Raw genomic sequence first — 24,252 nt, forward strand, 5'->3', positions numbered from 1 at the left:
GTTTCCTCTCATAATCTAAAACTGTTTTATACTGATGAATATTTTACAGAAAAAGTGTCTGTATGTGGGATGCTAGCAGTGTGATAAGATATCAAAGACAGCAGGAGCTCAGCTAGCCAGGGTAATTTGCAGTATATTATAGTTAAAGGGGGAAAATGCTTATTTCCTGAGCCAAGGCAGGCAAAGAGGATTTTTTCCTTTGGAGTTTACATGGATCATCCCAGTGGCCTGCGATGTTAAATGGAGTCTTTCTTCCAGTCCAGTTTGAAGGAGCTGAGCGACCTTCCGTCAGGGAGGAGACAGTGAGGCAGCACCACCGGCAGAAGAGCTGGACCCAGAAGATCCTGAAGCCAGCCCTCTCGGACCACAGTGAGGGGGAGAAAGTGGACCCGGGCCTGCCCCTGGAGAAGCAGCCGTGAGTCTCCTCCTCAGACCCTTGTAACAGACAATAGCTGGGAGCTTACTGACAGATTTGTATCAGGGAGCACACTGGCCCATTTCACATGATTATTTTTGTTAATGAATAGTTGCCTAGATGGGCCTTTTAATGAAAACCCATCTTCAAAGCCCACTGCATTGTGCAAAATGGAAAGTGCACTGCATCTCAACAAGCTGATTGTAAATCTTATTCTTCTGTAGAGAGTGAAAACTGTTGAAATGACACTAGCGCCGTTAACTCACTCTTGTATGATTGATAGGCTTTGTGATCCGGGATCACCCAGATCTGCATTTTGTCTGTTCTGAATGTGAAGCAGGATCTAGTTCAGGCTGTTGCATCTCTGCCAGAAGTTCATTTCAAACAACGCTTTATGGAACGATGCCCAGTCTGGATTTGTATTTTGACACTCATGGTGCCTTCCCTTCTTCCACCCCCATTTTTCAGCTGGTATCATGGTGCCATCAGCCGTGCTGAGGCTGAGAGTCGACTACAGCCCTGCAAAGAAGCTGGTTACCTGGTTCGAAATAGTGAATCAGGGAACAGCAGGTACTCCATTGCCCTAAAGTAAGTAAGCCCCATGGCTTTCCTCATCTCCAAGGGGAAGGAACACTGTGTGACAGTCTTCTAGTCAAAAAAGACATACTGTGAAGGTGGTTCACAGGAGTGTGCATTGCAGAAAATAAGAGGCATTTGTTTGGACAACGGAACATGAGACACTCGGATGAGAATGCAAAATTGGTATTGGGTAAATGCCTCCATTATCTATTATGATAATGAAGGTCTTATTGCATTATCTTTGTGCATTAGTCAATTTGTACCTTACATTACCTAATCTGGAGTAGGTCCTCTCAGTAGAGAAATAATTCCTGATGAAAAGAATTATTTATAACAGGTAGTACAGTCATTTTTCTTTTATTGCCTAGTATTGGGGATTTAATAAATAAAGATCCCCAATGATTGTCAAAATGCCAACTGCAATTTTGACACCAGTTTCTTCTGGTAAAGAAGGAAATACTAACTTGCTTGTTGCTCCCCCTGTCTGATCGTACACAGAAAATTCACTTTTGCCTGGTAGGCCTGGTGGAGTGTGTATGATGGAAATTCTCACTGCTCTGTGAGTTCAGTGGCCCTATATTGGAGGATCATTGTCAAGAGCTCTAACAGCATTTCCTTCCTGAGGAAGCTGAGCCCCTGCAGCTGAAACAATCAGACTGGAGAAGAACAGAGTGGGGCGGGGGAGTTGAGCAATATGGCTCAGAAAATGGGATAGGCCACCAGATATACAATACCAGGAATAGCTCGACTGTGTTCCTGAAATTGGTGCTTGTGGATTAAATCTTTGAGCTTTCTGTGCCAGCTTTCATTTTATACAACCAGGAATGGTCTTTCCAGATGCGAGGGGAGGAAATGGTTATTATTATTATTTATGTGTCCTTTTTGGGAAAAAAAGGGAAGAAGAACCCTTACATATGTCCTTTTAGCTGTGGTGAGAAGGATGAGGTTTTTTGTTTTTTTGTTTTTTTGTTTTGAGGTTGAGTCTGACTGTTGCCTAGGCCAGAATGCAGTGGCATAATCTCGGCTCACTACAACCTTTGCCTCCTGGGTTCAAGTGATTCTCCTGCCTCAGCCTCCCAAGTAGCTGGGATTACAGGTGCCTGCCACCACGCCTGGCTAATTTTTTTGTATTTTTTAGTAGAGATGAGGTTTTACCATATTGGCCAGGCTGGACATGAACTCCTGACCTCAAGTCATCTGCCCACTTCGGCCTCCCACAGTGCTGGGATTACAGGCCTGAGCCACCATGCCCAGCCGAGGATGAGTTTCTATCTCACCTTAGTAGCCTCGTGCTTGGGCGTAAGCACGGGTTTTGCAATTTGAGGGCTAGAAGGGACTTGGCATTCTTTTTAATTGTTTTCTTTGTTCCAGTACCTGATGACTCATATGTAATAAGGATAAACCACTCAAGGATTACATGCATTTAGACTGAAATTTCTGAGAGCTCCACTAGAGTGTCAGATGCATTTCTGTGTGTGTAGAACCATTCCGGGAATGGATGAGAACCTACCAACTTAGTGTGAATCTGGCTGCAGTTGTTTCCAGTGGGGAGGGATCCTCTGCCCACTCATTCATGTCTCCTCCTTGATTTTTATTCTAGGACTAGTCAAGGATGTGTCCACATCATAGTGGCTCAGACCAAAGACAACAAATACACACTGAATCAGACAAGCGCTGTGTTTGACAGCATCCCTGAAGTGGTACACTATTATTCCAATGAAAAGTTGCCTTTCAAAGGGGCAGAACACATGACTTTACTCTACCCCGTGCACAGCAAGCTTCACTAAGGTTCAGCCACTGCAAGCCCTGGGCCTCTGGCACCTGCAAGGGCACCATCAGCGCACAACCAGCATCTCAGAGGACAAGGCTGGACTAGCAATTGCTAGAAAATGGGAGTCTTCCTTGAAAAGTCGGAGTCTTTTGTTTTGTTTGAGACAAAGTCTCGCTGTGTCGCCTAGGCTGGAGTGCAATGGCGCAGTCTTGGCTCACTGCAACCCCTGACTGCTGGGTTCAAGCCATTCTCCTGCCTCAGCCTCCCAAGTAGCTAGGACTATTAAGTGCGCGCCACCACTCCTGGCTAATTTTTTGTTTTGTATTTTTAGTAGAGACGGGGTTTCACCATATTGGTCAGGCTGGTCTTAAACTCCTGACCTCAAATGATCCACCCACCTCAGCCTCCCAAAGTGCTGAGATTACAGGCATGAGCCACCGCACCTGGCCAAGTCTTTGGTCTTAAAGTGATTGCATGACACTTTGTTTCTGACCTGTCCCTTGTTTCCTTGCTAAGTAGTTCTACAATAAGAAATCATGATTTAGCTGTTGCCTCCAGCTTGAGTTTGGTGTTCTTTTTATGGTGTGACCCTCAGGAAAGTTAAGTCAAGAGTTCAGGAGCATCAGAGTTCTCCAGAAATGTGCCTACTTACTACCTGGAATACCTGGTCTCTAAACAAACCAACAGAAAATCCACGTGGCTTTTTCACACGATGGTGCGGACTGGAAGAGTATGTTATATCGGACTCATTATTGGGGAAATAAATGAGCAGTAGAAAATGTGAATGACGGGCAAGAAGGTTGTATTTCTCCCTCAGAAGTCCTAATTCAGCTCTAGAGTTCATGGAAATTCACAACTTCAGAGTGTGGCCTAAGGATTATTTTGTTGGTCAGCCTTTCCAAGAAAGTGTATGTTCTCTCAATCTCTATGGATTTTCTCATTTTTTAGCAAATCAATGAGATAAGCATAAATAGGAAGATACCCCAGGTTTACGTATCACCAATATTGTTAGGCATTGGCATCATTATTAGAATTCTGAATTATAGAATAAAAGGTACAACAAAGATTGCATTTCTGAATTTTAAAATTCTGGAAATTTGCAAAGCTCCACAACTGTTTTGTTACTGAATTCATTATGTATAACTTCTGTGTCTTTTGTTTCATCATCATTGGGCATTTTAGTTGCTATGGAATAATTTTTAATTTTTGTCTCTAAAATTAGATTTGCTTTGTGTTTGTAGTAAATTTTTTAAAAATATAACCCTGAAATCTGATTGTACGAACTGGGTCTCTAAAGCCCACAAAGATTCTCTCATTCTGTACTGAACAGACTGCCTTGTCCTTTACAGAAGTGTTTGAAAAGACCTGGAGGTTTTCTCTTAAATACCGTTACTTAAGATTCATAGTATTAGAATCTTTATGATTTATCATGAGCTTATATCACCGGTTTATTTACTGTGAAAAGAAACCATGGGAATGGCATACTGTGAGAAGAGTACTATGGTGAGTGGCTCCAGAATTAAAATTCAGCAGATGTGTCTGTATTCTGGGGTTGGTCACTTGGGTCTCAAAACTGCCCCATATGCAAATGTACTGACTGTCATCAATCAAAAGTTAACCTTTGTAGCTTATAAATACACACAAAATGTTGATTTGGTTAATTTTTTAGGAAAATATACCTTTCTAGTTATTAGTTATATTTAACTATAAGATTTAGAGGTTAGTAAATTTTTGCTGCTTTATTCAGATAAGATCTCAGCCAAAAGGTTGTGTGATCTTTGATTTTAAAAATTTAAGAGGAACTTTTCTTCACTGGAACACAGTGATTTTATTAATAAAGAATGTAGGCTGGGTGTGGTGGCTCATGCCTGTAGTCCCAACAATTTGGGAGGCTGAGGCAGGCAGATCACCTGAGGTCAGGAGTTCTGACGCCAGCCTGGCCAACATGGCAAAACCCCACCTCTACAAAAAATACAAAAATTAGGCCAGGCACGGTGGCTCACACCTGTAATCCTAGCACTTTGGGAGGCCCAAGCAGGAAGATCATTTGAGGTCAGGAGTTTGAGACCAGCCTGGCCAACATGGTGAAACCCCGTCTCTACTAAAAACACAAAAATTAGCTGGGCATGGTGGTGGGCACCTGTAGTCCCAGCTACTTGGGAGGCTGAGACATGAGAATCACTTGAGGCACGAGAATCACTTGAGCCCAGGAGGTAGAGGTTGCAGTGAGCCAAGATCACGCCACTGCACTCCAGCCTGGGTGACAAGAGTGAAACTCCATCTCGGGAAAAAAAAAAAAATTAGCCTGGCCTGGTGGTGGATGCCTGTGGTTCCAGTTCAGGAGGCTGAGGTAGATGGATCACCTGAGCCCAGAAGGTCAAGGCTGCAGCGAGCCGTGATCACACCACTGCACTCCAGCCTGAGTGACAGAGTTGAGACCGTGTCTCAACAAGCAACCAACCAACCAAAAGGAATGTTTTTTTTCAGATACTGATAGAATGTTTTAAATGTGTATTGGTTCATTTACTATATCTTTAAGATTTTAAAAGGTTTTTTCAGCATCCATTCAACAAATATTTATTATCTTTTTTATACAAATTATTCATTGTGTTAAACATTTTTAGTTTAACATTCTAGAAATGAAACCTTTTAACCTTATTCTACAAAGGGAATACAGCAGTTATTCTAATTTTAATAAATGCTAAAAGCTTTATACAATTTTTCTTTGTGCACTAAATGATTTTTGGCCCATACCCAGCAACTGTGATGAATGTATAATGAAGTAACATTTTGAAAACAGGCCAGATACATTAAGTATTTATTGAGCTTCTATCATATGCCCAGGATTGTGCTGCTTCTATACTGTTTCTCTGTGACAAGTCATACTATATTCTTTATAGAATTAAAAGTAGAGGAGAGGCAGGGTTTATATATTGTCCAGTTGCTTTACAGTTGTACAGGAGGTTATAAGAAGAAATACAGTAAATTAGTGGGAAGTGGGAGGTGGGGGGGTTAGTGAGCTACTGTTTTCTTCTTGAGGTTGTGACACAGGCTGACAAAAGCCAGGGAGTTCACAGCTGTGTGGTGGCACAAAGTTCCATATGTTCTAAAAACAATTAGGCCCAGCAGGGTGTCCCTAATGGCTTCCTTGTTAAGCCTCCCTGGCCAGCTGATCTGAAGCTCTGTGACATGTTCTCTGAGCTCAGAATGCTTTGGCTTTTTGTCATTTTGTCTTGAGACAAGTATTTTCCTGTAGTCCTCATTGCTTTGAGTTACTCCATCTCCCAGGATATTCTCTCGTGAGAAGAATGTCTTTTAGTGAATTTGCCTTGAATTTAGCATTCGTAGAGCTGTGTCAGTGTTGTTCTTGCTCACACCTCTTTTAAAAAATACTCTGCTTGTGATGGCTGGGCAAGTTCATTGGGTTAGTTTCAGGCCTGTAAGAATAGAGAGTAAAGGACCTTGTTATTTACTTTGATGCCATAGTTCTATCTATCAGGATGGCCTGCAAACCACTGGCCTTGTGTGTATTTAAGCTAGGAATAAAATAATGGAGAAATGTTAATATGTCTACCAAAAGGTAAATATTGATATACCTACTCTCTGTTGGGGGCAGAAGTGTCATTTCAAGTTATTCAAAGCACTTTCTTAAGCATTTTAGAAAGCCTTTATTCTTTGCTGTTGGAAGTCTCCGTACTTTGCAGAATTGGTATTTGTGTACTAGCCTCTGCCACAGGATGGGGAGGTGGGCAGGTAGTTGATAAGGCAGCCAGGAGTTTTTGAGGCGGGTGGGAAATTGTCCTAATTTGTTAATTGGATTATGTAACTCTGTTACTAGTCTGTTATTGGCTGTTATTATTGGACGCATCTTGATACTCAGAACAACTGTGAGGCATTCTTCAGTTGCTTGTGAAGTGGGGTTAGTTTCTGTTCTATCAGATGCCCTTTTTCAGTCAAAGGTTAGCTCCTTGTTTCTGCCTCCTTCCAGGGTCCAGGGAGTGCAGTGATGTCGCTTTCATTTCCCTTCCCTGCACACCCTTGACACTCAGCAGGATTGCACTGAAACCCTTCTCAGATCTCTCGTTCATTAGTTGTCTCCTATTTTTCCATAACAAGCACTGGTTTGGCCTTATGACCTGGTTAGAATCGCTCTTCTGTATTCTCCTTTCTAATTTTTGTACTCCACCGACTTGGACTTAGATAAACTTGGCCTGCTGTGCAGTGGGCCTTCTCTTCAACTTACCCTCCTTCACCACTGACCCTGTGTGAAGAAAGATGGTGCGTTACTGCCATCTAGTGGAAAAAGAGAAAACTGCAGTTGGGAAAAGCAGCTATGCATTTAAGGGTAGGGCTTTCTGAAGGATTTCTGATACAGTCCGGAAAGGGGAAAATGATGACACAGCAGTTGCCATCTTGAAAAATGCCCCTTCCTGCAGAAAGGGTGCTTTTAAGCCTGATACAACTATCACAAGGTCCCTGGACTAGGGCTGGATCGTGTAATTTAGAATCTCAAATTGTATTTTAATTAATATGCTGGCAACAGAATCATTGAGACAGGCATCTCATTTTGTCAAGTTCTTAGCCGTTCAGTTTGTCAGGGGCTTTAATATTTTAGATATCAACTAATACATAGTTTCAACTTTTAAAAATATTTGAAGATTGTATGTAATATAGGTGCCTATCTGTAGTGCCTTAGTAATTTATATCAGAAATGTTTTATAAAATTTCTGGTTGTATTGCAGTAGCCAATACAGGCTTCATGCCCTCCTGAAGATGGTTTCCTCTGAAATGTAACTTTAAATAAACATTATTCCAAGAAAACTACAGTGGTTTTGCTTAATTTAGTTAGCTCTGAGAATCATCTTCCTTCAGAAAAAGACTTCCCATGGTAAGAGCTACAGCAGAGTTTCATTTGCAATTACCATTAATGAAATATAGAAACACCATGATGGAACATAACCAGCAGAATTCGATCTTTTCTTTCCTCTTTCACATTTAGAGTCCTTCTATTATGTTTTTCTTCCCAAGTAAAATAGTAATACAGGGACGTTTTACTCCCATTTCCTTGGCCCATTTCTTCCTGAGTCGAAAGTGCACTGGTTCTCATCCCTCTCTAGATAGAAGATTTGGGCTCTGCTTCTGTTTTTATCAGTTTGTTATTAATACAAATGCCCCATGCCATCTGTGGGATGCTCTAAGTCTGTTGCAAAGTTCAAAACCCTATTTTTAAAAAGATTCTACCAGGTGATTTGGATACACAGCCAATGGTGGAGAAGCCCCGTTGGAAGCTCCTATTTGGAAATGCATAAATAAATTCACGTGAGGTCCTAGAAGGGCATACTGTAGAGTCTGCTGTCAAAAAGTTTTCCCCTGAAAATTCCTGTTTAGCATGGTATCAAGTTTTTAACTTCCATTAAACATTTATGTAAGTTGCCACCAGGTGGAACAAGTGCCTATTGTTTTTTCCCCATCTGTGTTTAAGAGAAGAGGAAGTTCACATTAAGCAATGCTGCTGCCAACCAGCACCCGAGCAATTGAGAGTAATGGTTTTCAGAATTCAGATTGAACACATGTTTACAAGCACCCAGGGTTTGGGTGTTGAATGTTGGATTCTGACCCTGTGAAAGGCCAAGATGTAAGTCGTGAGAATAGACTCTCTCCGCACCAGGTGTGCTGCTGGACAAATGCTTTTCATCATAACAGCGTCTCATTTTAACCTGCCACAACTCAGCCAGGTGGGAAGTTGGTTTTTCACATAAAGACACGGGTGCTTAGAATGATGAAATGACTTGTCCTGGGTCAGTCATAGAGTAAGTGGTAGAGCCCAGATTGTGGCCCAGGTCTCACTCTAGAGTGACTTTTTTGGTTTTTTGGGTTTTTTTGGGTTTTTTTGCACTTTTTATGGTTTCATTTAAAAACAAAACATACACTGAGCTGTCTATTCATTTTCTTCACTGCACAGCCTGGCCTTGGGAGTGGTGACTGGTGGCCCACGGGGCTGCTCGCTCCACAATGGCCTGTGGTTCTGGAGGAAACATTGTGAGCAGTCTCAGCTCAGTATAATTTGTTGCACATCAGCAGCACTTCACTTCCAGCTCCTTGACCTTGTAGATCAGGAATTTCTGGAGGCCACTGGGCAGCATGTGCTTCGTTATCTTGCTAATCCCGTAACTGATGCTGGCAATACAGGGGAGTATCATTCAGCTTCAACAAGGAAGTGAATCCTGACACAGCCTACAGCATGGATGAACCATGAGACCATTACGCTGAGTGAAACCAGTCAGTCACAAAAAGACAAATGCTATATGATTCCACTTACATGAGGTACCCAGTCAAATTCATAGAAAGTAGCGGGGAAAAAGGAAATGGGGAGTTGTTGTTTAATGAGTGCAGAGTTTCTTTTCTTTTCTTTTCTTTTTTTTTTTTTTTTTTTTTTTTTTTTTTTTGAGGCAGGATCTAGCTCTGTCGCCCGTGCTGGAGTGCAGTGGCGCAATCTCAACTTACTGCAACCTCCACCTCCCGGGTTCAAGCAGTTCTACTGCCTCAGCCTCCCAAGCACTACAGGCATGCACCACAATGCCCAGCTAATTTTTGTATTGTTAGTAGAGACAGGGTTTCACCATGTTGGCCAGGCTAGTCTCAAACTCGTGACCTCATGTGATCCACCTGCCTTGGCCTCCCAAAGTGCTGAGATTATAGGCACGAGCCACCACGTCCAGCCCAGAGTTTCTGCGTGAAATAATTATAAAAGTCCTGGAGATTGGTTGCACAACAATATTAATGTAGTTATTCATAACACTGCTGAATTGCACACTTAGAAATGGTTAACATAGGCCAAGCGTAGTGGCTCGTGCCTGTAATCCTAGGGCTTTGGGCCAAAGTAGGCGGATCACTTGAGCCCAGGAGTTCCAGACCAGCCCAGGCAACATAGTGAAACCCCATCTCTTATTTAAAAAATTAGGTGGTTAAGATGGTAAATTTTATGTTAATGCATTTGTTACCACACACACACACACAGAAATGCCAGTCTATTATCTTACAATGGAAATGCATCTAGCAGACTGCACGTTCAGGTCACCTGTGTGATCAATGTGCTCTCTACCCATAGAGGGGCCACATGGATTCAGAGCAAGGGAAATAGGAATTGCGTTTTCGGTATCCACCTCCACCTCCAGGACAATCCTCTGCTGGGTCTGGCAAGTTGTGTGCATGGGCCTAGGCAGCCTTTCCCCTGCTTGGGAGAGGCTCTGCCTGTAGAACTGGGTAGTGTGAAGTCCTTCAGGTCATTCAAGCTCTGATAAGCATACCTTGAGGAGATTCAGTCTGAGGCATGAGGTTATCATTTCCAGAATCCACAGGTAGCACCAGAATTACTTCCCCTTTGTGAATCATGTAGTATGAATCACCGTAATATCTTGATTCAAATTTAAAATACTTCCTACATGACATTTTTAAATGGTTGCCTTCTAATTTATGTGCATAAATAAACAGGTTTACTAATTTGGATTGAGGGAAAGATAAATTATTACTTGATGAGCACATAAAAGCCAATTTGTTGATCAAGCTATCAACCAGCATGTTGGTAAGAAACGTATTTTACTTAAAAGATAAGAAAGGTGTGGATTATTTCAGATTGCTTTAATTTTTTTTTCTTTTTTTTTGGGGGGGGGATGGTGTGGTTTATTTTGGATTGCTTTACTTTTTTTTTTTTTTTTTTTTTGAGACAGAGTCTCACTCTGTCACCTAGGCTGGAGTGCAGTGATGCAATCTTGGCTCACTGCAACCTCTGCCTCCCTGGTTCAAGCCTCAGCCTCCTAAGTAGCTGGGATTACAGGCGCCCACCACCACACCTGGCTAATTTTTGTATTTTTAGTAGAGACAGGGTCTCACTATGTTGGCCAAGCTGGTCTCGAACTCCTGACCTTGTGATCCTCGTGCCTCAGCCTCCCAAAGTGCTGGGATTACAGGCGTGAACCACCATACTCAGCCTTATTTTACGTTATTTTTGAGACAGGGTCTTCTCTGTTGCCCAGGCAGGAGTGCAGTGGTGTGATCATGGCTCACCACAACCTTGACTTACTAGGCTCAAGCAATTCTCCCATCTCAGCTTCCCAAGTAGCTGGGACCACAGGTGTGTACCACCACACCTGGCTAATTTTTTGATTTTTTGTAGCAACAAGGTCTCACTATATTGCTTAGGCTGATCTTGAACTCCTGGGCTGAAGCGATCCTCCTGACTTAGCCTCCCAAAATACATGGATTATAGGTATGAGCCACTGCACCGTCCTGGGCTGCTTCAGATGGTGTGCTTGCAAGTGAAACATTCTTTCTAAAACACTTGCACATTTTAAAATGGAGAATCTCCAGCTTTTTTTTAGAAACGAATACAATGGGCCAGGCACTGTGGCTCACGCCTGTAATCCCAGCACTTTGGGAGGCCGAGGCAGATGGATCACTTGAGGTCAGGAGTGATCCACCTCCAACCGGGAGGTGGAAGTTGCAGTTAGCTGAGATTGTGCCACTGCACTCCAGCCTGGGCAACAGAGTGAGACTCTGTCTCAAAAGAAATGAATACAATGAACCACACTGTCCCATCACCCAGCTTCAACAATTATTGTCTTACAGCCAATTTTGTTTTGTCTGTGATCCCCACCCACTTCTTGTACATTTTAATAAACAATTTTTGTAGGCCATATAATATGATTGGATTATTCCAAAATAGAGGGGTTATAATTGTTTAATCAAGCTATCTTTAATTCTAAAAACAATGCTCATTAAAAGAAATTTAAATATGTACACAAGAAAAAAGAGCAAATCTGGTCTTCAGTGACTTCGTAAATGTGCTTAGAACATTGCAGAGGTTTGGCCGGGCGCGGTGGTTCAAGCCTGTAATCCCAGCACTTTGGGAGGCCAAGGCAGGCGGATCACCTGAGGTTGGGAGTTCAAGACCAGCCTGGCCAACATGGAGAAACCCTGTCTCTACTGAAAAATACAAAATTAGCCAGGCGTGGTGGCGCATGCCTGTAATCCCAACTACTGTGAAGGCTGAGGCAGGAGAATCGCTTGAACCTGGGAGGCGGAGGTTGTGGTGAGCCAAGATTGCGCCATTGCACTCCAGCCTGGGCAAAAAGAGTGAAACTTCGTCTCAAAAAAAAAAAAAAAGAACATTGCAGAGGTGCTCAATATAGTAGACATCCAAGGCAGCCTCTCTCCCACCGGGCCCCCGCCCTCAGCCCTCCCCTGCAGCCCTGGGCAGGCCTCCCCCTCCCCAGACCCTCCTACTCTGCTCCCTCACTCCCTAGATCAGATTAGTCATTTGCTCCCAGACACAGCATTTGCTTGTTAATTGTGTGGCTGGCCAGGCACACTGCCAACTCCTGGAGGAGGACATCGGTTCCTCTTGTACCCCACACCCAGCACAGTGGCCTAGTAAACATGCCTTGAATGAATCGTTGCACCCAGAGAGCAACTCCACTCACAGAGTGGTGACCATCGTTTCAGAGGGAGTGGATGTAATAAGGCAATAAAGCACAGTTTGGCTGGATGTGGTGGCTGACGCCTGTAATAGCACTTTGGGAGGCCAAGGTGGGCAGATCACTTGAGGTCAGGAGTTCGAGACCAGCCTGGCCAACATAGCAAAACCCCATCTCTACTAAAAATACAAAAATTAGCCGGGCATGGTGGTGTGCGCCTCTAATCCCAGCTACTCAGGAGGCTGAGGCAGGAGAATCGCTTGAACCTGGGAGGCAGTTGCAGTGAGCCGAGATCACACCACGGCACTCCAACCTGGGCGACAAAGCAAGACTCTGTCTGAGAAATAATAATAAATAAAGCACAATTGGAAGATTTGCAGGAAGTTCACCAAAATTTATACCAAGGAACCAACAGGAGAAATCCAAACCATTCACGCAGTACAGAGGTGTGGATAGGTATAGATGGAGGGGAAGTGGCTTGATTTGGCCCCTGATCAGAGAGTTACTGTGTCAGAAACCAGTTGCAGCCCCTCTCCTTTGTGACCCATCTCTGGCTGCCGCTGCCTTAAGGTCATCTATGGGAGCCCCGAAGCCATGCCTTTGTATGTGTGCTCAGACTCCCACGGGTTAGCCTCCAGCCCTAGCTCACACTGATAAACGTGACAAACCACATGAGGACACCAGGTCCATCTCCTCCCAGGGTGAGTGAGTTAGGCCCCACCCCACACAGGGTGAGGGCGCCTGGCCTGAGAAAGGGCTTGGTAAGAGAAGCCCCTGAGTGGCTGGGGCCTGAGCCCCATGGCAAAAGCAAAGAGCACTTAGAGTCCAGCAGACCCAGGTTTGGAGTCTAGTTCAGCCTCTTAACTAGCATGGGCATCTTGGACCACTGTCTTCAATATAAGCCTCAGGTGTCTTATCTGTAAACGGGTGAGAATAATTACATTGCAGCCACATTAAGGAAGAATATCCTGTTTACAAAGCACGTGGTGGAGAGGCAGTAAATGGGAGCCGTTTTTTTGTTTTTGTTTTTGTTTTTGAGGCAGGGTCTCACTTGTCACCCAGGCTGGAGGACAGTGGTGTGATCACAGCCCACTGCAGCCTCAGACTCCCAGGCTCAAGTGATCCTACCACCTCAGCCTCCCGAGGAGCTACGACTACAGGCGCGTGCCAGCATGCCCAGCTAGTTTTTTGTATTTTTAGTAAAGACAGGGTTTTGCCATGTTGGCCAGGCTGGTCTCAAACTCCTGGGCTCAAGCAATCCACCCACCTCAGCCTCCCAAAGTGCTGGGATTACAAGCATGAGCCACAGCACCCAGCTGCCATTATTTTTTTTCCTTTCTTCTCCTTCCACCCCTGTCCCCCCGACACACAGTATCTCAACCTGTTGCCCAGGCTGGAGTACAGTGGTACTATCACAGCTCACTGCAGCCTCCAACTCCTGGGCTAAAGGGATTCTCCTGCTTCAGCCTCCCAAGTAGCTGGGACTACAGGCATGCACCACTATGCTTGATTAATTGGTTTTTAAAAAATTATTTTGTAGAGCCAGGCACAGTGGCTCACTGTAATCCCAGCACTTTGGGAGGCTGAGACGGGCAGATCACCTGAGGTCGGGAGTTCAAGACCAGCCTGACCAACACGAAGAAACCCTGTCTCTACTAAAAATACAAAAAATTAGCCGAGCATGGTGGTACATGCTTGTAATCCCAGCTACTCGAGAGGCTGAGGCAGGAGAATCGTTTGAACCTGGGAGGCAGAGGTTGCGGTGAGCCGAGATTGTGCCATTGTACTCCAGACTGGGCAACAACAGCAAAACTCAGTCTCAAACAAACAAACAAAAAATTATTTTGTAGAGATGGGTCTCACTATGTTGCCCAGGTTTGTCTTGAACTCCTGGCCTCAAGCCATCCTCCCACCTTGGTCTCCCAAAATGCTGGAATTACAGGTGTGAGCCACTGCGCCCAGCCTGTAGCCATTATTATTAGGTAATTTTAGTAGATATCTCTACCATAAAGGGCCTGTGAACTTCTAGGTAACCAGTAAGGCCAGTGGTGTACTGCTTTGCTGCCATAGATTTTTGTTTCCTAGTTAATACCCACGGAAACATGAATCTTACCTCTAGCCCTGCGGTCCCCGGCACAGAGATCTTCAAAGCTGGCTGCACAGCAGCATCACCTGTGGAACTTACGCTCATGCTATTGTGATTGCCCGGGTCGAAGGTTGGCACCTGGCCTCCTCCTGATGCACAGGCCCACCCACAGAAGGGATCCACTGAAGCCCACCACGTCCGGAAGTATGAGGAACCCCCAGCACCCACCTCATTGTGGAACTCACAGTCCAGCCACTCTCAGGATGGATCACCACCTTCATCAGAACCATCTGAGCAGCTTATATAGCTTTCTGGGGGCCCAGCTCAGACCTGTTGAACTGGAATCCCCGAGGGTGAAGCCAGGAATGGGGTTCTAACAAGCTGGCCACAGTGCATGCCAAAGCATTTATGTTCTGCAGGAAAACACGCTGCCTGCGTGAGTGGTGCATGCAGGTGCTGGCTTCCATAAAGACACTAGAGATTGGGCAGTGTTTGAAAGATGGTGCAACAGGCCCCTCACCCTGGGGCCCGCGGGCTCACCACTCTGCCTAAGGAGTTGCTCTGAGCTCTCGCCCCAGCCCTTGTACACGGCAGTGCTGCATTTGAACCTTTCTTTAATTTTTTTGTTTTTTTTTTTTGAGATAGAGTCTCACTCACTCTGTCACCCAGGCTGGAGTGCAGTGGTGTGATCTCAGCTCACTGAAACCTCCACCTCCCAGGTTCAAGCAGTCTTTCTGCCTCAGCCTCCCTTGCAGCCAGAATTAAGGTGGCCACCACCATGCCGGGCAAATTTTTTTATTTTTTTGAGACGGTGTCTGGCTCTGTTGACCAGGCTAGAGTGCAATGGCATGATCTCAGCTCACTACAACCTCTGTCTTCCAGGTTCAAGCGATTCTCCTGCCTCATCCTCCAGAATAGCTGGGATTACAGGTGCCCACCACCACGCCCAGCTAATTTTTGTATTTTTAGTAGAGATGGGGTTTTGCCACGTTGGCCAGGCTGGTCTCGAACTCCTGACCTCAAGTGATCCACCCACCTCGGCCTCCCAAAAGTGTTGGGATTACAGGAGTGAGCCACTGCACCTGGCCTTAAAGGCCTTTCACCTCGCCAGCACACCTTTGCTGCTGGAGGATGGCAAACACTGTTTCCTGCCCCTGTGCTGTAATTCTCACAGATATGCAGAAAGATTTGTTTGCCCTGCCTCAGTAAATAAGGAAAATACTTTCTTAGGAGGCTGTTCCAATAACTGCGTGTTCCTTGCCGTCCTCTACAGAAATCACCATCTGCTCTCCCAAGTTCTTCTGGAAAGAGCACCGTAACCATGTCATCCTAACAGCGATGCCATGAAGAAAGGGAGGCAACTCCCTCCATGTCCTGGCTCCAGTGCCCACTCCTGTGTCCCCTCCACGGCCCACACAGCCTGGCCACCTGGGTGACATCTGGTGCCTGTGTCACTTTCTGCAAGACAAGGACCAGCCTCAAAGAGGAGAGCATGTTGTTCTGAAGGAGATGGTGGCTGCCATCACCTGTCCTGTGGCTTTCCTCTGACTGCCCAGGTGGGGGCCCAGTGGCGGCGCCTCTCACTCCAGTGGAGTTACATAATTTCCAGGCTTCCCTGCAGTTTTCTCCTCCCCATCCCTGAACTGTTTACACAGCAGCTCTCACCCACAGAGAGTCCGTGTGATGGCTTTTCCTCTGTTTGGAAGATGTGGATGGCTGTGTCCCAAGTTTTTCCTACCTAAGATCCTTTTCAGTAGGGGATGGATTCGGCCTATCTGATGATCAAGAGATCAGGGTGGCCTTTGTGATACTGTTATGCCCGCTCCCAGGTCCAATAAACAGTCTTCTGACAAATAATGGCCCTTCCTTTTCCTTCCCCACCTGTCCACTACCTGGTAATGTAAGCGTGGCAAAATCCCACACACCCCTTCCAGAAATCCCAGGACTCGTGTGGGAAATACTTGCATAATTAAAGCCTTCTGAGAAATTGCTTCTTCCTACTTTTGAGAACTTACCTACTTTTGAGCGGTGCTTTAATCCTGTATTAAGGGGACACCCCCCAAAAATGGTTCTACTTAATTACCCACCCTTCCTCAATCCTTTCTCCTCATTAATCATGCAAGCCTTTTTTTTAGATGACCCAAGTGCCCAAAGCAATAATTATATTTCAAGTGTATTTTTAAAAATCATTTATTACAAACATTTACAATGTTCACTTTAAATGCAAAATAGCTTGTAAAAGAAAAAAAAACACTGAAAAATATACTGACCCTTTGCCCCATATACAGACATCAGCCTTTGGTATTTGCTTTCAGGTAATTAGGTAAAACAAACAAACAAAAACTTGAAACTATTATTTATCTCCAAGAAAACAACGTAGAGTTGAGGTATTCTATTTAACAGATGTGATCTCCATCCAATAAGGTCTCTCTGTTAATTAACAGTCTTGCAACATGCTGTTCCAATCCTTTCCTCCTAAAGTAGAATTTCATTTGAGCATATGTTCATAAAACTGACAATGTTCCTTAATAATCACTAAGGTTGCCATAGAAACTCCCTGGTGCTGGCGCCCAGCCGCACAGAGGACAGGAGGCTGAAGGGCCCTTACAGGGCACTGAACTGGCCCTGAACTGGCCCGCCTGCCCCTCCATGTGCAGCCCCCCGCCCACGGCTGCACAGGACAGCTGGGTGCAGGGCTCTTGCCTCAAAGGGTCACAGGTTGCCCCTGCATCTCCAAGTTAAGACAGATTTCTCACCAACTCCACCTGGAGCTGGTGTCAGCATCCTCCCCACCTGGGTTAGCCTTCAGGACGTGCTGTGAGATAACAGAGCTCAGCACCAAAGCAGCCAAGAAGACATTCTTGAACATTCTCCAGGACACAAACCCATAGACCACAACACTCCTAGCCTGCCCCGCTGGGCCCTGTTCACTACCAGGTGGGCTTCCAGCCTGGTTCCAGCAGCAGATTCCACACCCTGCCGCCACAACCAGTTTCCTTTCTCCCAAGACAGCAGGGAAATGCCAGAGGCTCCGTGTGAGCTCAGAGCCTGATAAAGAAAGTGCAAGGGCAAGTCGCCATCGGGGCCAAGAGCTTTCTGAGTTACCAAAGGCCTCGTCAGCATAGCCAATGCTACCCCCGGACACATTTCTTGAAAATATTTCATTAATGCTACAAACATTATTTATCATTTTACTTTAGACCTTGAACCAGCATATTTTTTACTTTCCCCACCCAGCAAGATAAGCTGTTGTATTTAATCTAAATGGTCTCTGTCCCAGCGTTTCATGTCTGGCTGTGTGGCAGATGGCTACAGGTATTAGGCAAATAACAGCACTGCTGGGGACTCAAGGCAGTGGGGGTGCTGCAGAAATACAGGTAGAAATGCCCCGTGGATTGCGACACATATTCAGTCACCACAAATTAGAGAACAGAGAGAGCTTAGGATGTATACCTGTGTACACTGAGCCAGGCCTACAGCCCAGAGAAGACACTTTTTCTTCATTTACAGTAGCTTATGAAAAATAAAGGGAAAAAAACCCTCTTCAATACAAAAACAAAACAAAGAAAAAAAAGCAAAAAAAAAAAAAAAAAAAAAAGCAGTTCCATTACAATAAAAATGAAAGCAATAACAATTTGGAGATCAAAGCTGCCTAGCTCTTGGCAATAATGAGCTATCTGAATTTCACATCTTCCGCTAGCATGGTTCTGCCCGGCTTCGGTAATACCACATGTGGGTAAAACGGTATAAAGAATTAACTGTGGGCACATAATCACCCTTCATGCAGATTCTCATTCTTAATATTTCCCTTTAACAGCATTTTTGCTGTTCTCAAGTCTCAGAAACTTTATGCAGCAGGATGGGAGGGAACCACCATAACCACCTGCCTGCCTTTTTTTTTTCTTAAATGTTATTGTTTATAATAGAGATGGTATCTCACTATGTTACCCAGGTTGGTCTCAAATTCCTGAGCTCAAGCAATCCTCCCACCTCGGCCTCCCAAAGTGCTAGGATTACAGGCGTGAGCCACCACACCCAGCCGTCCTGCCTTTTTGCCAACTTAAGATGAGGTGCCTCAAGCAGCAATAGGGTCTAAAATCTACAGACAAACCCAGCAATGAAAAGCACGGCTTGCTGAAGACAGTAACAGCTTAAACCTGGAAAACAGTAAACAAAACATGGTCACTTTCCTCCTTTTGCACCTGTCTGGTGATGGTGGCTGTTTTTCTAAGAGGGTAGAGTATTAGAAAGGTTTTGTGGTCTGGTATATCCCCACTGTGGAGTACCCTGATAACTTGAGAGCTAACTGGGTAACCACTAACACCACTGAATTTTCAAAGCTCGGGCAGAAAAGTCAGCTGAAGTGGTTAATCACGGTGTTACAATTAGACATTTAGTTCTGCTTCAATTCTTGCAGAGCTGAATCAACTCAAGGAGCTAAATAAAAAGAGGAAGGCACCGAGGTAAGGGATTTTTTTTAAATGGGATTTTTACCTTTACCTCAGTAAGGGATTTTTTAAAAACCTGCCCCTTTGATAGCAGAAGGCTCAGGGCTTTCAGGGTGGGGAATTTCTAGGACCCTGCCGGGTAGTCGTGGGAGGCTCCCTTCTCAGCACTGGGACAGGGACCGGACGCCCTCTCCATAACCGCCTGGGGGAGTAGTCACACACTGGTTTTTCCCTAGAGTAGAGAAGAGGCAGGCTATTTTTCCACTTTTTAAGACAAAAACAAAATACACAATGAAACCACAATCTCTTCTCTAACAGGGAAAATATTTTTTCTTTTCTTTTTCCTTTTCTTTTTTGAGACAGGGTCTCACTTGCTCAGTCACCCAGGCTGGAGTGCAGTGGTGCAATCTCGGCTCACTGCAGCCTTGACCTCCCAGGCTCAAGAGATCCTCCCACCTCAGCCTCCCAACTAACTGGGACTTCAGGTGCACTCTACCATACCTGGCTAATTTTTATGCTTTTTGTTGAGATGAGGTTTTACCACATTGCCCAGGCTGGTCTCAAACTCCTGGACTCAAGTGATCGTCCCGCCTCGACCTCCCAGAGTGCTGGGATTACAGGCGTGAACCACCATGCCTGGCAGGAAAAATATTATTTCTCTTCCTCCTTTTTCACTTGACTTAGTTTTGGGCTAAACAAAGTTATGGTGCTTCCCCCACACCTAAGTAAGTTACTTCTATGCTGACACAGCGCATATTGGATATTCCACCCTCTCAAGAGAAAACAGTCAGCAGTTTTTTAAAAACCAAGTTAAAATGCATTCTTGCCGGGCTCATTTTTCTTTTCACATTGTCTTCCTTAATATTATCTTCCCTAGTTACCCAGGTTCGGCTGACAACAAACAAAGCTGCAGTAAAACAGTTTTGATCTCAGCACTGGCAGAAGCCCTCCCTGCTGCCAGCTCTCCTTTGTGGGAGGTGGAGAACAGAGAACATTGGTTTTCAGAGGCTGTGATCCCCCGCGCAGCTCCCACTCTACAGGGGATGGTGGAGACCCTGTGCCCCTCTCCTCTCCTTCCTCTGCTTCTCACCTGAGGTCCTGCAACCCAAAGCCAATGCAGTTGCCTCTGTATTCAGCAAATGCCTAGGATTATCATTCACATTTAGCAAAATGCTAATGAGGAACTAATTATAATTCCGTTGAAAACGACCAGGCCCTGAGATACTGTATTATTCACCCACCCACCCTCAGCTGTTTTTCAACTGTGGGGAAGAAAGGGAGGAGAGAGCTTCTTTCCCCAGCCTTGGCGGTTTAAGTAAAAGCCGTCCCCAGGCTCAGAAAAACAGAATTTGCAAAGGCACTTGGGTTTTAGGAGTTTGAGCTGGAAGATGAAATGATGCAGTGGGCCAGGAGCGTGGCGGCTGAAGGAGGCTTTGGCTGGAAATCCGCCCCCCCCTGCCTGAGGGCGCAGCTTGTGCAGAGGTGTTGGGGGGTGGGCTGCCAGCCGCTTCTCCACACTGAGGCCCCCACCAAGCTGCCCAGCTTTTGAGTGTCCGTGTTGAATGTCCAAAGAGTCTTGACATGCTTCTCTTCACAGTGGCCCAAGTTCACTCTAACCCCTTTAAGCCAGACATTTGGAAAGGGAGGTTTGAAATCTCAACCAGCTGAACAGCTGGAGCAGGCTGATTTTCCCCTGGTGTCGAACCTTCCGCAAGGCTCTTCCGTGAAGCCAAAGGCCCCACTCCCCTGAGATAAGCTGGCATGGCAGTAAGAAGCATCCTTTGCTGAGCCCGTTTGTGCTCTGTCATCCACAGGGTCCAGCCTGCTAGTGCCCCCTGGCCAGCTATCTGGGGAAGAAGTAGTCTGTATTGCTGATGTCGTAAGGGCTCCGTGGGTCCCTGGTATCTGGTCGGTTGTGGCTCGAGGTGTTGTCAGACCCCAGGCTGCTGGGGGACACTGGTGGGGAGATGAGAGGAACAAGCACTGGGGTGGGTCGCGGCCTCTCTGGGACCAGCTGCCCCAAAGAATACGGCGGGTGCATGCTTGTCTTGCCTTCCTTCAGAGCCCGCAGCTTCCACGTCTTCTTGAACCTTCACATAAACACACAAAGACAAACCACACAGATGTTTAGCTCCCCCTGTGACAAGCCCACATTGGAAAACACCAACAGCTGGCTGCCCTGGTGGCCTGGCGCTCCCAGGTTTCAGCTCAAAGAAGCAAAAACTATCAGCTGTCTTTTTGGTTTTTGTTCATTTGTTTGTTTTGAGACAGGGTCTTGCTCTGTTACCCAAGCTGGAGTGCAGTGGCATGATCTCAGCTCACGGCAGCCGCAACCTCCTTGGGCTCAGGTGATTCTCCCACCTCGGCCTCCTGAGTAGCTGGGGCTACAGGCGCGTGCCACTACATCCAGCTGATTTTTGTATTTCTCATAGAGATGGGGTTTCACCACGTTGCTCAGGCTGGTCTTGAATTCCTGGGCTCAAGCGATCCGCCCGCCTTGGCCTCCCAAAGTGCTGGGATTACAGGTATGAGCCAGCACACCCGACCCGACTGCTTTTATCACCAGGGAGTTCACCATACTCTGAAGAGTTGCTGAGTTTCCAAAACATTCCCAAGGAAATAGGTATTATTGGACCAATTTACAACTGAGGAAACTGAGGCACCAAAAAGTCACTTAACAGTCCCTTAATTGTCCCATTCCAGAGGCTGTTCATTAGGTACACATCATCAGTCCCAAATACATTTACTTAAAAAAGAGAAAAATAGGCTGGGTGCAGTGGCTCACGCCTGTAATCCCAACACATTGGGAGGCTGAGGTGGGCAGATCACCTGAGGTCAGGAGTTCAAGACCAGCCTGGCCAACGTGGTGAAACCCCATCTCTACTAAAAATACAAAAATTAGCTGGGCGTAGTGGCAGGTGCCTGTAATCCCAGCTACTTGGGAAGCTGAGGCAGGAGAATCGCTTGAACCCGGGAAGCAGAGGTTGCAGTGAGCCGAGATCGCGCCACTGCACTTCAGCCTGGGCAACAAGAGCGAAACTCTGTCTCAAAAAAGAAAGAAAGAAAGAAAAGAACAGAAAAGAAAAATAAAGTATTATTTTAGTAGGGAAAGAAAATGGGCCTCTCAGTCAAAGTAAGGCTGGCAGGAGGCAGATAATTTGCAACTGCCATGTAATAGCAGGAAAAGGGTCCCACTGCTCCCTCAACTGCCCTCCTGTTCCTCTTGCTCCTAATGTTGCCAACCTCCCCAGTTCTCTCTACGCCTCTGGGTCCACTCCTACCATGCTGGTGAGTTCCCACAGACTCAACTGTGGGCACCACTGGGCACAATTTGACTCATCTAACAGGAAAGTCAATGCTACACAGGAAGGAGATAGACATCTCTCTGCTCACAGCTTCGTTCACAGTGCTCCACTCTGGGCCCAAAGCCAGGGCTCAGTAACTGAGAAAAGTCACTTGACAGCTCAAAGAAAGATGAAATGGTGACATGGATCTTCAAAAGCACAGTCACGTCCCCTTCCTGAAGGGGCTCTTCAACTGTGCCAGGGTGGCCAGTGCGCCAAGCCTCAGCCCCTCCCTCTTGCTTCCCACTTTGTGACTGACATGCCTACTAACCCCAAAGTGGGAACAAGGTGGCCTCCCTCAATTCCATGGAAGATCAGTTACTCCAGGAAGGGCTGGGAAAGAGGAGGGGAAACCAATGTCAAAAACAAGATTGGGGGATTTTCCTTGGGTTTCTTTTTATATCGACAGGTTATTCCTGTCCTTGTTATGATAAATAATTAATAGTTGGCTCCAAATCTGCCACTGGCTTTTACCTTGGTATCCAAATGGAATAAACAATCTGCAGAATGTTATTTAGGGCTTCACCATGTGGACACCACACAGGAAGAGAGCCCAGTAGGGCTGCTGACTGGAGCTATGCTGAGTCACTGAATGGAGTTCTCCTGTAGGAAAGGACTGAGGAGAGAGTCATTACACTCTGGATTTCAAAGAATTCAGACTCTCTGACCCAGGAATTCTACTTCTGGGAAAAGAAAGAACATAGCTATAAAATAAAAAAACCTTCATGCACAAAGATGTTCAACACAGTGTTGTTTATAAAAGCAAAATAAGGCTGGGTGCGATGGCTCATGCCTGCAATCCTAACACTTTGGGAGGCCGAGGTGGGTGGATCACTTGAGGTCAGGAGTTCAAGACCAGCCTGGTCAATGTGGCAAAACCCCGTCTCTACTAAAAATACAAAAAGAATTAGCCGGGTGTCATGGCGCATGCCTGTAATCCCAGCTACTGGGAGGCTGAGGCAGGAGAATTGCTTGAACCCAGGAAGCGGAGGTTGCAGTGTGCTGAGATCGTGCCACTGCACTCCAGCCTGGGCCACAGAGTGATATGTCTCAATAAATAGATAAATAAATAAATAATAAATAAATAAATAAAATAAAAGCAAAATAACACCCAAATAATTGGTAATGTTTGGGTGCCACCAATTAGAAGTAATAGGAGGTTGATTAAGAGAACTCGGTATATTCACCTAATACTACAGCTAATGAAAGTGAGATTTATGGCCAGGTGTGGTGGCTCACACCTGTAATCCCAGCACTCTGGGAAGCCAAGGCGGACAGATAACGAGGTCAGGAGTTCGAGACCAGCCTGACCAACATTGTGAAACCCTGTCTCTACAGAAAAATACAAAAATTAGCCAGGCGTGGTAGCAGGCGCCTGTAATCCCAGCTACTCAGGAGACTGAGGCAGGAGAACTGCTTGAACCCAGAAGGCGGAGGTTGCAGTGAGCTGAGATTGCACCATTGCACTCCAGCCTGGGCAATAAGAGTGAAACTCCGTCTCAAAAAAAAAAAAAAGAAAGTGAGATTTACAAAGAATTTGTACTAATGTGAAAGAATGCCTATGTTATAGTGCTAAGTGTGAAAGGCAGGATACTGAGTTGAGGATACAGAATAATCATGGCTGTGTAAAAACAAACAAGAAACTAGGCAGAGGAAAAAGACTCAGGAAATTTGTCTAAATATTAAGTGTTCTTGATCTGGGTGTTGATTGTGAAACCATCTCCACAGGGTTGACAAAAATTGCATGCTGGGCTCTGGACAGAAATACATTAATAGTTATAATGAAGCAGTAATCAGGCTGCACTTTGGCCCATTTCCTTATTGCAAAAAGTCACGTAGCCCTAGACACTGACCATCTGCAACCCCGTTGTTTCTGTAGATAGGATTTCTGACATTAGGATCCTAAGACTTTTGTTTAAGGATCACTTAAGATGTTTTACAGACCCCGAATTCCGGCAACCAGTTTGAAGACCCTCACAGAGGAATGGGATTGGCATGAGAAGACAGCTTGTTCATCTCCCTGTCCCTGGACCTCACCCTACACCCTGCAACCAGTCAATCATCTCCACACTTTGGCCCAGTCCAACATTTTTACAACCCTAGCCCCAAATTCCTTGGGGAGATGGATTTGAGATG

General features: G+C 45.6%; 2 protein-coding genes across 16 annotated transcripts in view; one reads left to right on the forward strand and one right to left on the reverse strand.

The window, feature by feature from the left end:
* The window catches only part of SHE (Src homology 2 domain containing E), a 32,650-nt gene extending 16,472 nt beyond the window's left edge, over window positions 1-16,178 (forward strand). The window contains exons 4-7 of one of the 9 annotated variants that reach the window (XR_013397973.1): window positions 259-415; window positions 884-1,003; window positions 2,595-3,125; window positions 4,686-7,586. Coding sequence is in view for 6 of the 9 variants with exons in the window: in XM_077946077.1 (XP_077802203.1) it covers window positions 259-415; window positions 884-1,003; window positions 2,595-2,781 (464 nt within the window). In the remaining 3 variants the exon portion in view is untranslated. Of the gene's footprint in view, window positions 1-258; window positions 416-883; window positions 1,278-2,594; window positions 4,166-4,685; window positions 7,587-15,322 lie in introns of those variants that run through there. The other 8 variants (XM_077946077.1, XM_077946066.1, XM_077946070.1 and 5 more) reach the window with 8 other exon arrangements.
* A 322-nt stretch (window positions 16,179-16,500) lies between these two features.
* IL6R (interleukin 6 receptor) overlaps window positions 16,501-24,252 on the reverse strand; it is a 62,719-nt gene continuing 54,967 nt past the window's right edge. For 4 of the 7 annotated variants that reach the window (XM_077945904.1, XM_077945897.1, XM_001114404.5 and 1 more), the window contains one exon: window positions 16,501-20,862. In XM_077945904.1, coding sequence (XP_077802030.1) covers window positions 20,616-20,862 — 247 coding nt within the window. In that variant the 3' untranslated portion in view covers window positions 16,501-20,615. Of the gene's footprint in view, window positions 20,952-24,252 lie in introns of all 7 variants that reach the window. The other 3 variants (XR_013397961.1, XM_077945917.1, XM_077945919.1) reach the window with 3 other exon arrangements.

The sequence above is a fragment of the Macaca mulatta genome, chromosome 1, assembly GCF_049350105.2.
Source record: "Macaca mulatta isolate MMU2019108-1 chromosome 1, T2T-MMU8v2.0, whole genome shotgun sequence".
Taxonomy (NCBI): domain Eukaryota; kingdom Metazoa; phylum Chordata; class Mammalia; order Primates; family Cercopithecidae; genus Macaca; species Macaca mulatta.